This window comes from Euprymna scolopes, chromosome 18, assembly GCF_053919585.1.
Source record: "Euprymna scolopes isolate OS-2025 chromosome 18, ASM5391958v1, whole genome shotgun sequence".
NCBI lineage: Eukaryota > Metazoa > Mollusca > Cephalopoda > Sepiida > Sepiolidae > Euprymna > Euprymna scolopes.
The window spans coordinates 113065356-113077695 of record NC_136499.1 but is presented as its reverse complement, the minus strand read 5'-3'; the positions used below and the strand labels follow the sequence as shown (position 1 = coordinate 113077695).

Here is a 12340-nt window from a genome sequence, read left to right as displayed (position 1 = left end):
GTCTGGCGGTACTCAGTAAGCTAGTAGTGTATGGCGGTACTCAGGAAGCTAGTAGTGTATGGCGGTACTCAGGAAGCTAGTAGTGTATGGCGGTACTCAGGAAGCTAGTAGTGTATGGTGGTACTCAGGAAGCTAGTAGTGTATGGTGGTACTCAGGAAGCTAGTAGTGTCTGGCGGTACTCAGGAAGCTAGTAGTGTATGGTGGTACTCAGGAAGCTAGTAGTGTATGGTGGTACTCAGGAAGCTAGTAGTGTATGGCGGTACTCAGAAAGCTAGTAGTGTATGGTGGTACTCAGGAAGCTAGTAGTGTCTGGCGGTACTCAGGAAGCTAGTAGTATATGGTGGTACTCAGGAACTAGTAGTGTCTGGCGGTACTCAGGAAGCTAGTAGTGTCTGGCGGTACTCAGGAAGCTAGTAGTGTATGGTGGTACTCAGGAAGCTAGTAGTGTATGGTGGTACTCAGGAAGCTAGTAGTGTCTGGCGGTACTCAGGAAGCTAGTAGTGTCTAGCAATACTCGAGAAGCTAGTAGTGTCTGGCGGTACTCAGTAAGCTAGTTGTGTCTGGCGGTACTCAGTAAGCTAGTAGTGTCTGGTGGTACTCACAAGCTAGTAGTGTATGGCGGTACTCAGGAAGCTAGTAGTGTCTGGCGGTACTCAGGAAGCTAGTAGTGTCTGGCGGTACTCAGGAAGCTAGTAGTGTCTGGCGGTACTCAGGAAGCTAGTAGTGTCTGGCGGTACTCAGGAAGCTAGTAGTGTATGGTGGTACTCAGGAAGCTAGTAGTGTCTGGCGGTACTCAGGAAGCTAGTAGTGTATGGTGGTACTCAGGAAGCTAGTAGTGTATGGCGGTACTCAGGAAGCTAGTAGTGTATGGCGGTACTCAGGAAGCTAGTAGTGTATGGTGGTACTCAGGAAGCTAGTAGTGTCTAGCAATACTCGAGAAGCTAGTAGTGTCTGGCGGTACTCAGGAAGCTAGTAGTGTATGGTGGTACTCAGGAAGCTAGTAGTGTCTGGCGGTACTCAGGAAGGTAGTAGTGTCTAGCAATACTCGAGAAGCTAGTAGTGTCTAGCGGTGCTCGAGAAGCTAGTAGTGTCTAACGATGTTTGAAGTTGATGTGAGCCCCCCAAAAGACGTTATTAAAATACCTGAAATCGAGAGGGCTGGGAAATCGACTTCTTGGAACTGAACTGAGTAGGTTGAACCGTAGAAATAGTATGAACGCTGGGAAGTTATTCTTTAACTATAGTAGTACACAAATAAAAATTATTTTCATGCAGAAAAACATGTAATATTCACGGAACTTCGAAAAGAGCACTTTATTTAATCCATATAGAATGTTCTCGTTCTGTCAGGCTTTTTTTTTTTTTTTACTGATGTTTACCTCAAACAATGCATATTGCCACTTGGACGTAAAAGGCTACAATTTGGGACCATGTTTGGATGAGATGAGCGACATTTCAGTTTACATTATATTTAACCTTCTGCATGTCAGGACAGTTAGGGAAAGCAGGTAACAGGAATGGAATTCGAAAGGCTACCAGCCCCAGGGAAGAAAACATAAGAGTAGATAACTTTCCGGCATTTAGAAACTTTTACAGTTAAGGGGTCTGATTTTATTGCTAAACTGGTTTGTTGAGGGTGTGTACGCCGAGGGGGCACAAGTGTGATGAGTTCATCAGAGCACATTCGATTAAAATACTCGTAAAACTGGAACATGGATGCAATGTCGCGGTAATGGGACATAGGTTAGGGTTTAGTTGACAGTGCAGGACCTATGAGATTGGAGTTAATAATTTTCGATTCTTTGGTATCGCTCGAACTAAGGATTGAACCTTCAACCTCCAGAAGTAGTGTCGGTTAAAATTGAATTTTACCTAGTACTTTATCTCTTACGCTACGGATCCTTGCGAGAAACTCTAGTATTAATTACGGGGGCTTTAAACCTACTTTAGATGCACTACTCGATAAATATACATAAAATTAATGAATATATTTGTTTTAAATTTTGTGTCTTTTGTTCCAAGCGTAAAAGAAAAAAAAGGAAATGTGTTTTTTCTACTGTAAAATCAAATGTCTACTTTCTATTATTTTTTTTTCTAACTTTTAGATCGTCCGTGCCAAGTCATCTGTCCTTCAAACATACAGGAAGAACTTGAAGCTTCCAAGAGCACAAAGACATTCGTTTTTAAAAATATGTTTTCTGTTTGAGAAGCTAGTAGTGTCTAGTGGTGCTCGTGAGGCTAGTAGTGTCTAGTGGTGCTCGAGAAGCTAGTAGTGTCTAGTGGTGCTCGAGAAGCTAGTAGTGTCTAGTGGTGCTCGTGAGGCTAGTAGTGTCTAGTGGTGCTCGAGAGGCTAGTAGTGTTTAGCGGTGCTCGAGAGGCTGATAGTGTTAAGCCATACTCGAGAAGCTAGTAGTGTCTAGCGGGGCTCGAGAGACTGTCTTACGGTGCTCGAGAGGCTAGTAGTGTCTAGCGATTTTGAAGTGGATGTGAACCCCCAAAAAGACGTTATTAAAATACCTGAAATCGAGAGGGCTGGAGAATAGTGTTCTTGGAACTGAGTTGAGTAGGTCAAACCGTTTTAAATTTTGTGTCCTTTCTTCTTAAAGAAAAAAAAATGAAATATGTCTGTGTGTGTGTATTTTTTTTCTACTGTAAAATCAAATGTCTGCTTTCTATTATTATTATTTTTTTAATTTTCAGATCGTCCGTTCCAAGTCACCTGTCCTTCAAACATACAGGAAGAACTTGAAGATTCCAACAGCACAAAGACATTCGTTTTTAAAGATAGCGATGTCACAGTCATCAGTAGCGATGCTTCTTACAGCATCAGCTTCACACCGAAGGAGTTAACCATTACCGCAAACGACATCGATGAAGTCAAGTCTATCACCGTGGAAGCGTCTGTTGGAACAAAGAAAGCCACCTGTACATTCTACGTGTTCGCTAAAGGTAATCAAACTAAAACGATGTATAAAAAAAAACATGGCAAAAATCTACGAAGCGTTCTGTTAGACCAGGGGTTCACAAACGGAGTCCAGGTGGACCCTAGGGGTCCATAGAATATTTCTGGGCGTCCACAGGCAAAATATAACAAATTTGGGGTTTGTATTACTGTACACATAGATTCGAAAAAGTTGTCAAAAAACAAATATATAACAAATGTTATCAAAGGAAAGATAAGTTACTTTTCTACCTTACTGGATATATTTTTCGTGTTTTTATTCAATGTAACATATTTATTCAGCTCGAAAAACATACAGTGTTTACCGATATATTGGAAAATTCAAGATGGCGTCTGATTCTCTCTTTAACACGGTAAGTTTGGGAAAAGGTGTTATAAATAAAAAACTAGACAAAATACTATTAAAAACCCGCCGAATATATGTCAACCTATGTCACGGTAACATATATTGAGCGAGTTTTTAACAGTATTTTATCTGGGTTTTTATTTATAACACCTTTTTCCAAACTTACCGTGTTAAAGAGAGAATCAGACGCCATCTTGAATTTTCCAATACATTGGTTAACACTGTATGTTTTTCGAGCTGAATAAACTTATCTTGCCTTTGATAACATTTCTTTGTTATATATTTGTTTTTTGACAACTTTTTCGAATCTATGTGTACAGTAATACAAACCCCAAATTTGGGGTCCACAACGTTATTTTGGTAGTTCATGAATAAAATCAACTCAAGGCTGGTGCAAAAATAATGTTTTCTTTATCAGATATATATACGTAAAAAAAAAAAACGCTTTACCAATCTGTTGTATACATACATCATTATGTATGTGATTTATATAAGCAAAGTTTATCTATTTGTGAGTGTGACAATAAAATAAGTTTGTCTTACCGTGCAGATACTTGTTTAATATCATTATGAGTGAGTAGAGATCAGGATGTCCTGTGGAAGAGATATGAGGAAAGACATTGACTCCGAGTAGTTTAAAACATCTTTTATTTCCAGAACGCCATCTTACCGGAAGCCCCAGCTACCGGAAGTGTCCTCAACTGTCAACCCGCAGTAAATGTCTTTCGCATATATATGTGCATATATATACATATATAACACAATCTAATATTATTAAAAATTTAATTTCTACTGTAATTTTGGTTTGAGGTGAAAAAATCTGAAGTAAACATTCTAACAAATTTGAAAGCATTTTCTAAATTTCCAAAAGATTCCATAAAGCAATAAAAAAAGGCAATCCGTTCGCGTGCACTATTTTCTTTGGTGGAAGAAGTTCTATTGAAGAAAATAACGCACGCAAACGGATTATCAAGGTTAATTTAGAAACTATGCCAATCTCTACTAGAAGCAGTGATTTTTTTTTAATGTATTCCGGACGAAAAAAATAAAAACGAATGGCAAAATAAATTAAGCATTTTTTTTTTCTTGTGAAGGTGTTTTGTCATGAGCGTATGGTTACACTGGCAACACTGAACAAAGCCCGTAAAAAGAACCACATGGCATAGATAAAGAAATCGAAGATCTAGTAAAATTTTGGAATGATGAATTATTTAGAAAATGATTTATTCCTATTTACAATGTCTCCGCACGGGACAGGGTCGTTTTTTAATGTGGAGAAAAGGTTGGTTGGTTGGTTGTTTTTGTTTTACGGTATATCAACCCTTTTCGGGTTATTGAATACCGAATCCAAAGATTTTGAAGAAAAAATTTTTTTAATAGAATATATTTGTTGTTTTCACGTCGGTTTCTATCTAGAGTGGACTTGGAAGCAATGGTAATTAAAGGGTGGCTCCACATTTCCCAAAGCCCACAAGCTGGGGCTTCACCATTGGATATAGTTTAAGGTCATATCCAGGACCCCCATTGAGGGACTTTTAGCCTCTGCAGGGGGGAGGGGCAGTCGGCGTATTCTAATGCCCCACTGACAGGGCCATGTAGAAAAGGAACAAAAACAAAAATTGTTTCAGTCGTGAAGAATTTCTCCTTCACTGACAGAGAACAAGAAATTGAAGTGCAGCATCTGAAGAAGAGATACTACACTTTGATGTTGACCCTAAGGCAATAATTTATTATCAATTATTAAACAAGACAGACCAAACATACGACTTAAAACTGTGTTGTCTAGTCTTGAGCGTTATGGTATTGGATTATTAAGTTTGATAAATGTTTATTTACCCTGAGCTAAACGCGATCTTATATCACACCGCAATCGTCGTCTAGATGTAATCCATGATCCAAGGTAACTGAATTTATCCACCTGAGTAACTGACGAGACTCCAATTGTTTAATTACGCAGTAAAAGTCTTCTTTACATTCAGGTTCAAACCAAACGTTTCTCTCTAATTTATTACTATTTCTAGATCTTCTTTGTGTTATGTAGCAGGGCTCATATTGGGGACATAGCGGACATGTACAACAGGATACATATTACACGATTTATTCATTTATGCACACTATTACCCTCATCTTTATGTTATTGTTTCACGATGTTTCAGCCATCTGTTTCTCTGGCCTTCGTCAGGTTGTTAACCACGACAGGATAACTGCATTCTCAGCAATTACTGCCTTCCATAGTTGTTGTCATCGCACCACGTTTTTGGCCAACTAAGCTTCTGGCCGGCTTTTGGGTAGGATTAAAACCACTATCTTCAGACAATGTCTAGAAGGGTAAGCCATGTTTTGTTTCAGAACAGTTTCCGATAATTCGTTCTTCTACACGTCCTGAGAGGTGACTGGTTTGCAGTAGACAGAACAGTTTCCGGTGGTTCATTGTTCTACAAAAGTTGGCCGGTTTGCAGTAGACAGTCCTCGAGTTGGAATCCACAGAGCAAAAGATTCTTCCTGTGTTGACACAAAAAAAAACATATGCGAAATTGTTACAGAAAGGTTTAACATTTATGGAGCAATTCAGGTTTCTGATTGGTTGGTAGCAGGATGTGAATTAATTCGATTCAATTCCTACCAGCATCGTTTATAAATAGAATCTCCCGACTGTGCGAGATCATGCCCCATTATAGTCTTACTATGATGGGATGGTCTCCTAGTGGCTTCGGTTGCAGGGAGATAGGGTAGTGGTACACGTCAAGGGTCCGTTCTTGACACTCAGACTGATAGGTGAGGGGCCGGGAACAGGCCTAGCACCTGCCGGACTAAGGTACACCGCTTGGGTATCACCCAGGAGGTCCAGGCCTTGCCACCGGGTTTTCCGGTGGGGCAAGTTTATTGCTTGTCGCCTGAAGTGCCCCTACTGGAGAATATAGACGGGGGTGCCCAGGCAATTTTTGTTGAAGTTAGAGTGCCCCTTCTTTCTGACCTTGTGCCACATTTTGCTGCAGTGCACAGCGAATAAATAACTACTCCATTATTAGTAAAAAATATTGTAACACAGTGCTCACCTGGAACTGTAGAGATTCAACGTCTCTATCCACTGCACTACAGGCCGCGAAGGGCGATTAAGGTTGGAGTTTCTATCCCATCATGGTAAACACCAGACGAAGGCCAGAGGAGTAGTTGGCTGAAACGCTGTGAAACAACAACTAAGAAAGATGAGGATAATAGTCCACAATAAATAAATGAATAAATAATGCAAATTACTCATCTCAATAAGCATTCCAATTAATTAAAGATGAGTTCATATGTGTAAGTTTGTAGTAGAAACATGCATCCATGTGTACGGACAGGCATAAAAGATTAGAGACAGTTGCTGTAAGAAGATGAGAGTTCATTTATGTACCGTATTGAAGTTTGGTTGGCATGTTGGATTATTTGTGTTTTATCTTAATCGAACTCCGGAATCCGAAGGACAGGGGAGCTTGTGTGGCATCCCACGTTGAGATGATGCAAGCTCGAGCGCCTGGTAGAGAGAAAAAAAAAAAGAAAAGAGTTTTTAGCTTAAATCTTTAAAAATTTGGTCACATGACTGAAAGCTGGCTTCTGATTGGACAAGCCAGGAAGGAAGTATATTCAAAATCTCGAGCCGCGAGAATCCTCTCCTGCTAGTGTTGCCACAGGTTCCTTATCTATGAAATATAAATTGGTTTGCCCTTTCTTCAATGCAAATAGTGATAGTAATGAACGGTAGTCCATTCACGGAATAAATCTTCTTGTAGGAATTTCTTTTTTATTTCGAACTAGCAGGGAGATTCGACATTGCCCGGGATTTAATTAAGGTTAACGAAACTTCCACACTTCCAATACTTTCATTGTCATCAAAGTCAGTGAAATCACTCATTCGTCAATCAAATCGATTAATTGCCTGCTCTTTTCAGGAATCCACCGTGGTTCATCAAGAAGAACCTACCATGCCCTCCCCCGCAGTGACTTAGTCCACAATACATTGTAGTCTACATTTCACTGTAGAGAATCTCCTGTTGATTTTATGAAATCATTTTTTTTTTATATAATAACCTGAATTAAAGTGTAAAAGCAAAAATCAAATATCATAGTCCAGTTTGTGCTCTAAACAGAAACATTCATTTCGAACTTCCCCTGCTGTCTTATCAAAGAACCTATATCTTATTTTATGCACTGGACCCTTCTGCTTGTGCGATGATAGAATTTCTCAAATGCATTTGTGATGTAAGACTGTATAAAAGCATAAACTTTTATCAAAATCGGAATGTTTCTTCTTTTTTATACTCACCATATGTATTTCTATACAAAACCTATCTAAGAACACTTCCAGAATAATCGTTTTGAGAATCTGAAAATAGGCACAATTTTTCTGATACCGATTCCAATACCCACCAAAATTCTGATATTTCTGACTCCTGGTTCCAATTAATTGTCCCAACACTGCTTCAAAAATTATACTTAGTATCTTTCTGTTTTTCTGTTCTTGACAAGTGAGCTACTGATTCAGTTGCCCTGTTATCTATATTATATTTATCTGAGTCTGTTTGTTTGTTTGTCTATTTGTTTGCCTGTTTGTTTGTCTGTTCCACCTTTTCTTGGAAATTACTGGTCCGATTTGGCTGAAATTTTGTATAGACCTTTATTATGAAAAAGTGCAACAAACTAAATATTATGGTTATTTGTATTATTTAGATATGTTAGACTACTCTCCATATCGTGTGTGTGATTTTGTCTGTTTGTTTGTATGTCCCACTTTTTCTTGGAAATTACTGGCCCGATTTAGCTGAAATTTTGTATACTGTTCATATCGTGCATGTGATTTTCACAAAGTTTCTCCAGGTGTATCTTGTCAAACTCGTGAATCTGCCCAGAATTCTGAATGGAATCCTTTGTAATGTAATATCATTCAATCAGTCATGACCAGATAGAGCCTAAGTAATTTGCAATTGTAGCTTAAATGTCGCCTGCACTTACGATTGAATCGTAAACCTATAGAAGAGTGTAACTTAAAACCGTATTTTACCAACTACTTTATCCAATATACCACGTCCAAAATTCTGTGAAGACTCTCGAGTTCGACAGAAAGATTCCCGAGTTTTGCAAGATACATTAAAATATTCTTGATGTAATTTGCCCTTAAAATATTCTTGATGTAATAGGCAATAAAAATATTCTTGATGTAATAGGCCCTTGAAATATTCTGGATATACTTTGCCCTTAAAGTATTCTTGATGTAATTGGCCATTAAAATATTCTTGATCTAATTTGCCCTTAAAATATTCTTGATGTAATAGGCAATAAAAATATTCTTGATGTAATTTGCAATTAAAATATTCTTGATGTAATTTGCCCTTAAAATATTCTTGATCTAATTTGCCCTTAAAATATTCTTGAGATAATAAGCCCTTAAAATATTCTTAATATAATGGGCCCTTAAAATATTCTTCATGTAATTGACCATTAAAATATCCCTGTTGTAATAATCCCTTAAAATATTCTTGATATAATAGACCCTTAAAATATTTTTGATATGATAGGCTCTTAAAATATTTTTGATGTAATTGGCTCTTTACATATTCCTCATGTAATAGGTCATTAAAATATTTTTGATCTAATAGGCTCTTAAAATAATCTTGATGTAATAAACCCATAAAATATTTTTATGTAACTGGCCATTTAAATATTCTTGATGTAATAAGCCATTAAAATATTCTTGATGAAGTACGCCCTTTAAATATTCTTGATGTAATTGGCCCTTAAAATATTTATGATGTAACATTGCCATTTAAATATTCTAGATGTAAAGATCTTTTAAAATATTCTTGGCCCTTAAAATATCCCTGGTGTAATTGGCCATAAAATATTCTTGATGTAACAAGCGCTTAAAATATTCTTAATATAATAGGCGTTAAAAATATTCTTGATGTAATAGGCCATAAAATATTCTTGACAAAATAGGTCATTAAAATATTCTTGATATAATAGGCCATTAAAATATTCTTGACAAAATAGGTTATTAAAATATTCTTGATGTAATAGGCCAATTGAATATTCTTAATGTAATAGGTCGTTAAAATATTCTTGATGTAATAAGCTATTAAAATATTCTTAATGTAACAAGCCATTAAAATATTCTTAATGTAACAAGCCATTAAAATATTCTTAATGTAACAAGCCATTAAAATATTCTTAATTTAACAAGCCATTAAAATATTCTTGAAGTAACAAGCCATTAAAATATTCTTAAAGTAACAAGCCATTAAAATAGTCTTAATGTAATAGGGCATTAAAGCAACTCTTGATGTAGTAAATATAAAGCTATTTGAGTAAAATTTGTACTATTTTCGATTATATTTTCAAAACTGTGTACATAATTTATGTGTATATCTGTATGCAGACATGTATGTAATGTGTTTTATTTTCTTTATTTCGAAGCCAAATCCTGTTCAGCTTTATCAGCACCCAGCGTCCAGTATGCAGTTTGGAGTTCTACCGGAATCATGGATGAATTCACATGCCAAACAAACTACAGTTTTCCAATGAAAACGAAAATGGCAGTTGGATGCGATAATTCTTGGAATACAACTTATACATCTTGCTCAAGTAAGTTTTTTGCATATATTTCAGCTACTGAAATAGTCGATTATTTTTTTATATATATATATATACAACCCTACTAAATATTCAACTGCTCATTTCATACTAGCCGGGGGGAGGGGAGTAATCCTTCGCATATCATAATTTTAGGGTTTAATTCATTGGGGAGCGCAAGGGGTTAAAGACTCTTGCTTCGCTTAGGTAATATTGGTTTCAGTTTTAAGAAACGATCCCCACAAGCATAACTTCTTCCTTCGGAGGAAGGGATTTATTGATCGTTAGTCATCTGAGGCACACTTACAAGGGAATACTGACGTATCCCTTCTTTGATATTTTTGTACTCTACCAAATTACCAATTCGTTATAACGATACAATTATAACAAATGGGCAAACTGCAAACTTATAATCAAAGATCCAATCATAACGAATGGGCAAACTGCAAACTTACTATCTATGATATCATTATAAAAAAAAAGGCTTGACAGACTATGGATACCCACAGTAAGGGTGCCTGCGCATGAAAATTTGTGTTGCAAGAGTTGCACAATCTCCAACCACGCCTCTCCTGAGTCAACATTGTTGCATACCAGTGGCAAGTTGAGGTACAAAACGACTGGAAACAATGCCGAGATAAGCGGAGAGCACATACAGCGCCTAGAATTCCCAAATGGTCACCCATCTGGTATTAGCCAGGCTTAACGTTGCTTAATTTCGGTGATCTGACGAGAACCGGTGTGTCAACGTGATTATGCTGTATACTGATATCATTATAACGAACTGCAAACTTACTATCAACGATACCATCATAACGAATGGTCAAACTGCAAATTTACTATCAACGATACCGTTATAACGAATGGTCAAACTGCAAACTTAATATCAACGATACCATTATAACGAAAAGGCAAACTGCAAACTTACTATCAACGATATCATTATATCGAATGGTCAAACTGCAAACTTAATATGAACGATACCGTTATAACGAAAGGGCAAACTGCAAACTTACTATCAACGATATCATTATAACGAAAGGTCAAACTGCAAACTTATTATCAACGATACAATTATAATGAATGGACAAACTGCAAACTTACTCTCAACGATACAATTATAATGAATGGTCAAACTGCAAACTTACTATCAACGATATCATTATAACGAAAGGTCAAACTGCAAACTTACTATCAACGATATCATTATAACGAATGGTCAAACTGCAAACTTACTATCAACGATATCATTATAATGAATGGGCGAACGGCAAACTTAATATCAGCAGAGTGTTCATAAATTGACTGTGAGACCAGGATGCAGTTGTAGATCGAGTCATACCAAACACTTCAAAATTAATACTTAATCACTCCCTTCTGCTTATAATGTGCGGATCAAGGATAAGTGGAGTAAGCTTAGGAAAAGAATGACACCCTCAGCATTATACAAGGTAAAATAATAAAAGTGTTGATTTAAAGAAAACAACACTACGGCTTTATGGTAAAACTTTTATGAAAAAAAAAATCAATTCAGGTAACTTTATTTTGTAGTAGAGCTGGGATCTATTCAATGTAGCCGCCTTCAGCCTCAAATACCACCTCAATACGGGTCTGGAACTTGGAGCATGCCTTTTCCACAAGTGCTGGCGGGAACTTAGCAAATAATCGGTGGATAGCTGCGATCAGGCTGGCTTTAGTGCTGTGGGAGGTCATGTTGGTGATATTCTCAATGTATGACCAAATGAAGGAATCCAGTGGGTTCGGGTCGGGGGGAGAAAAGGGGAGCAGTAGGAGAAGGGTATAAAGTCGTAGCACTTTTTCTGAAGCCAAACCTGGGTCTCTTTGGACTTGTGGGCCTTTGTTGTCTTGCTGCCACACACAAGGTCTGCCAACGGCTAGCTGATTGCACAAGGGGATCACCGGACACGTCAGCACATCCAGGTATACATTGGTATTGACTTTCAAGCCATCTTTGAAGATGCAAGGTAGCATGATGTGGCCCTCACTTGAAACCACACTAAAGATCATAACCATAGCTGAAAACTTTGTTTTCATTAACCTGGGTGTGTCCCTGTTATTTCTGGCAATCTAGTGATGCATTTTGCGGGGTACTGGCAATGGTTCTGTTGTCATAACTTGGATCAGTAAAGAGCATGAATTGTACAGCGACACATCTCCGATCTCGCTCATTGAACATTGTGTCACTTTCAAACATGATAGAAGGTCTCTATCGTTCTTGGGATTTGATCTGCAACAAATAAAAAAAGAAAACTGTTTTTCATGAAACGACAATGGAATCATGTCGTTTTTTTTTTTAGAGCGACAATTTTATCATTCCACCCTGTAAAGTGATGCCTGCTTTGAGGTAAGATTTGTTTAGATCTTAGATACCACATTCTAGAGGAGTATTATTTTACTATTAATT

At 37.3% G+C, this 12340-nt stretch overlaps 1 protein-coding gene across 1 annotated transcript in view; it reads left to right on the top strand.

The window, feature by feature from the left end:
• The window catches only part of LOC145297772 (uncharacterized), a 482067-nt gene that overhangs the window by 179426 nt on the left and 290301 nt on the right, over positions 1-12340 (top strand). Inside the window, exons 24-25 of the mRNA XM_080144017.1 lie at positions 2702-2950; positions 9760-9927. Coding sequence (XP_080000143.1) covers positions 2702-2950; positions 9760-9927 — 417 coding nt within the window. The remainder of the gene's footprint in view (positions 1-2701; positions 2951-9759; positions 9928-12340) is intronic.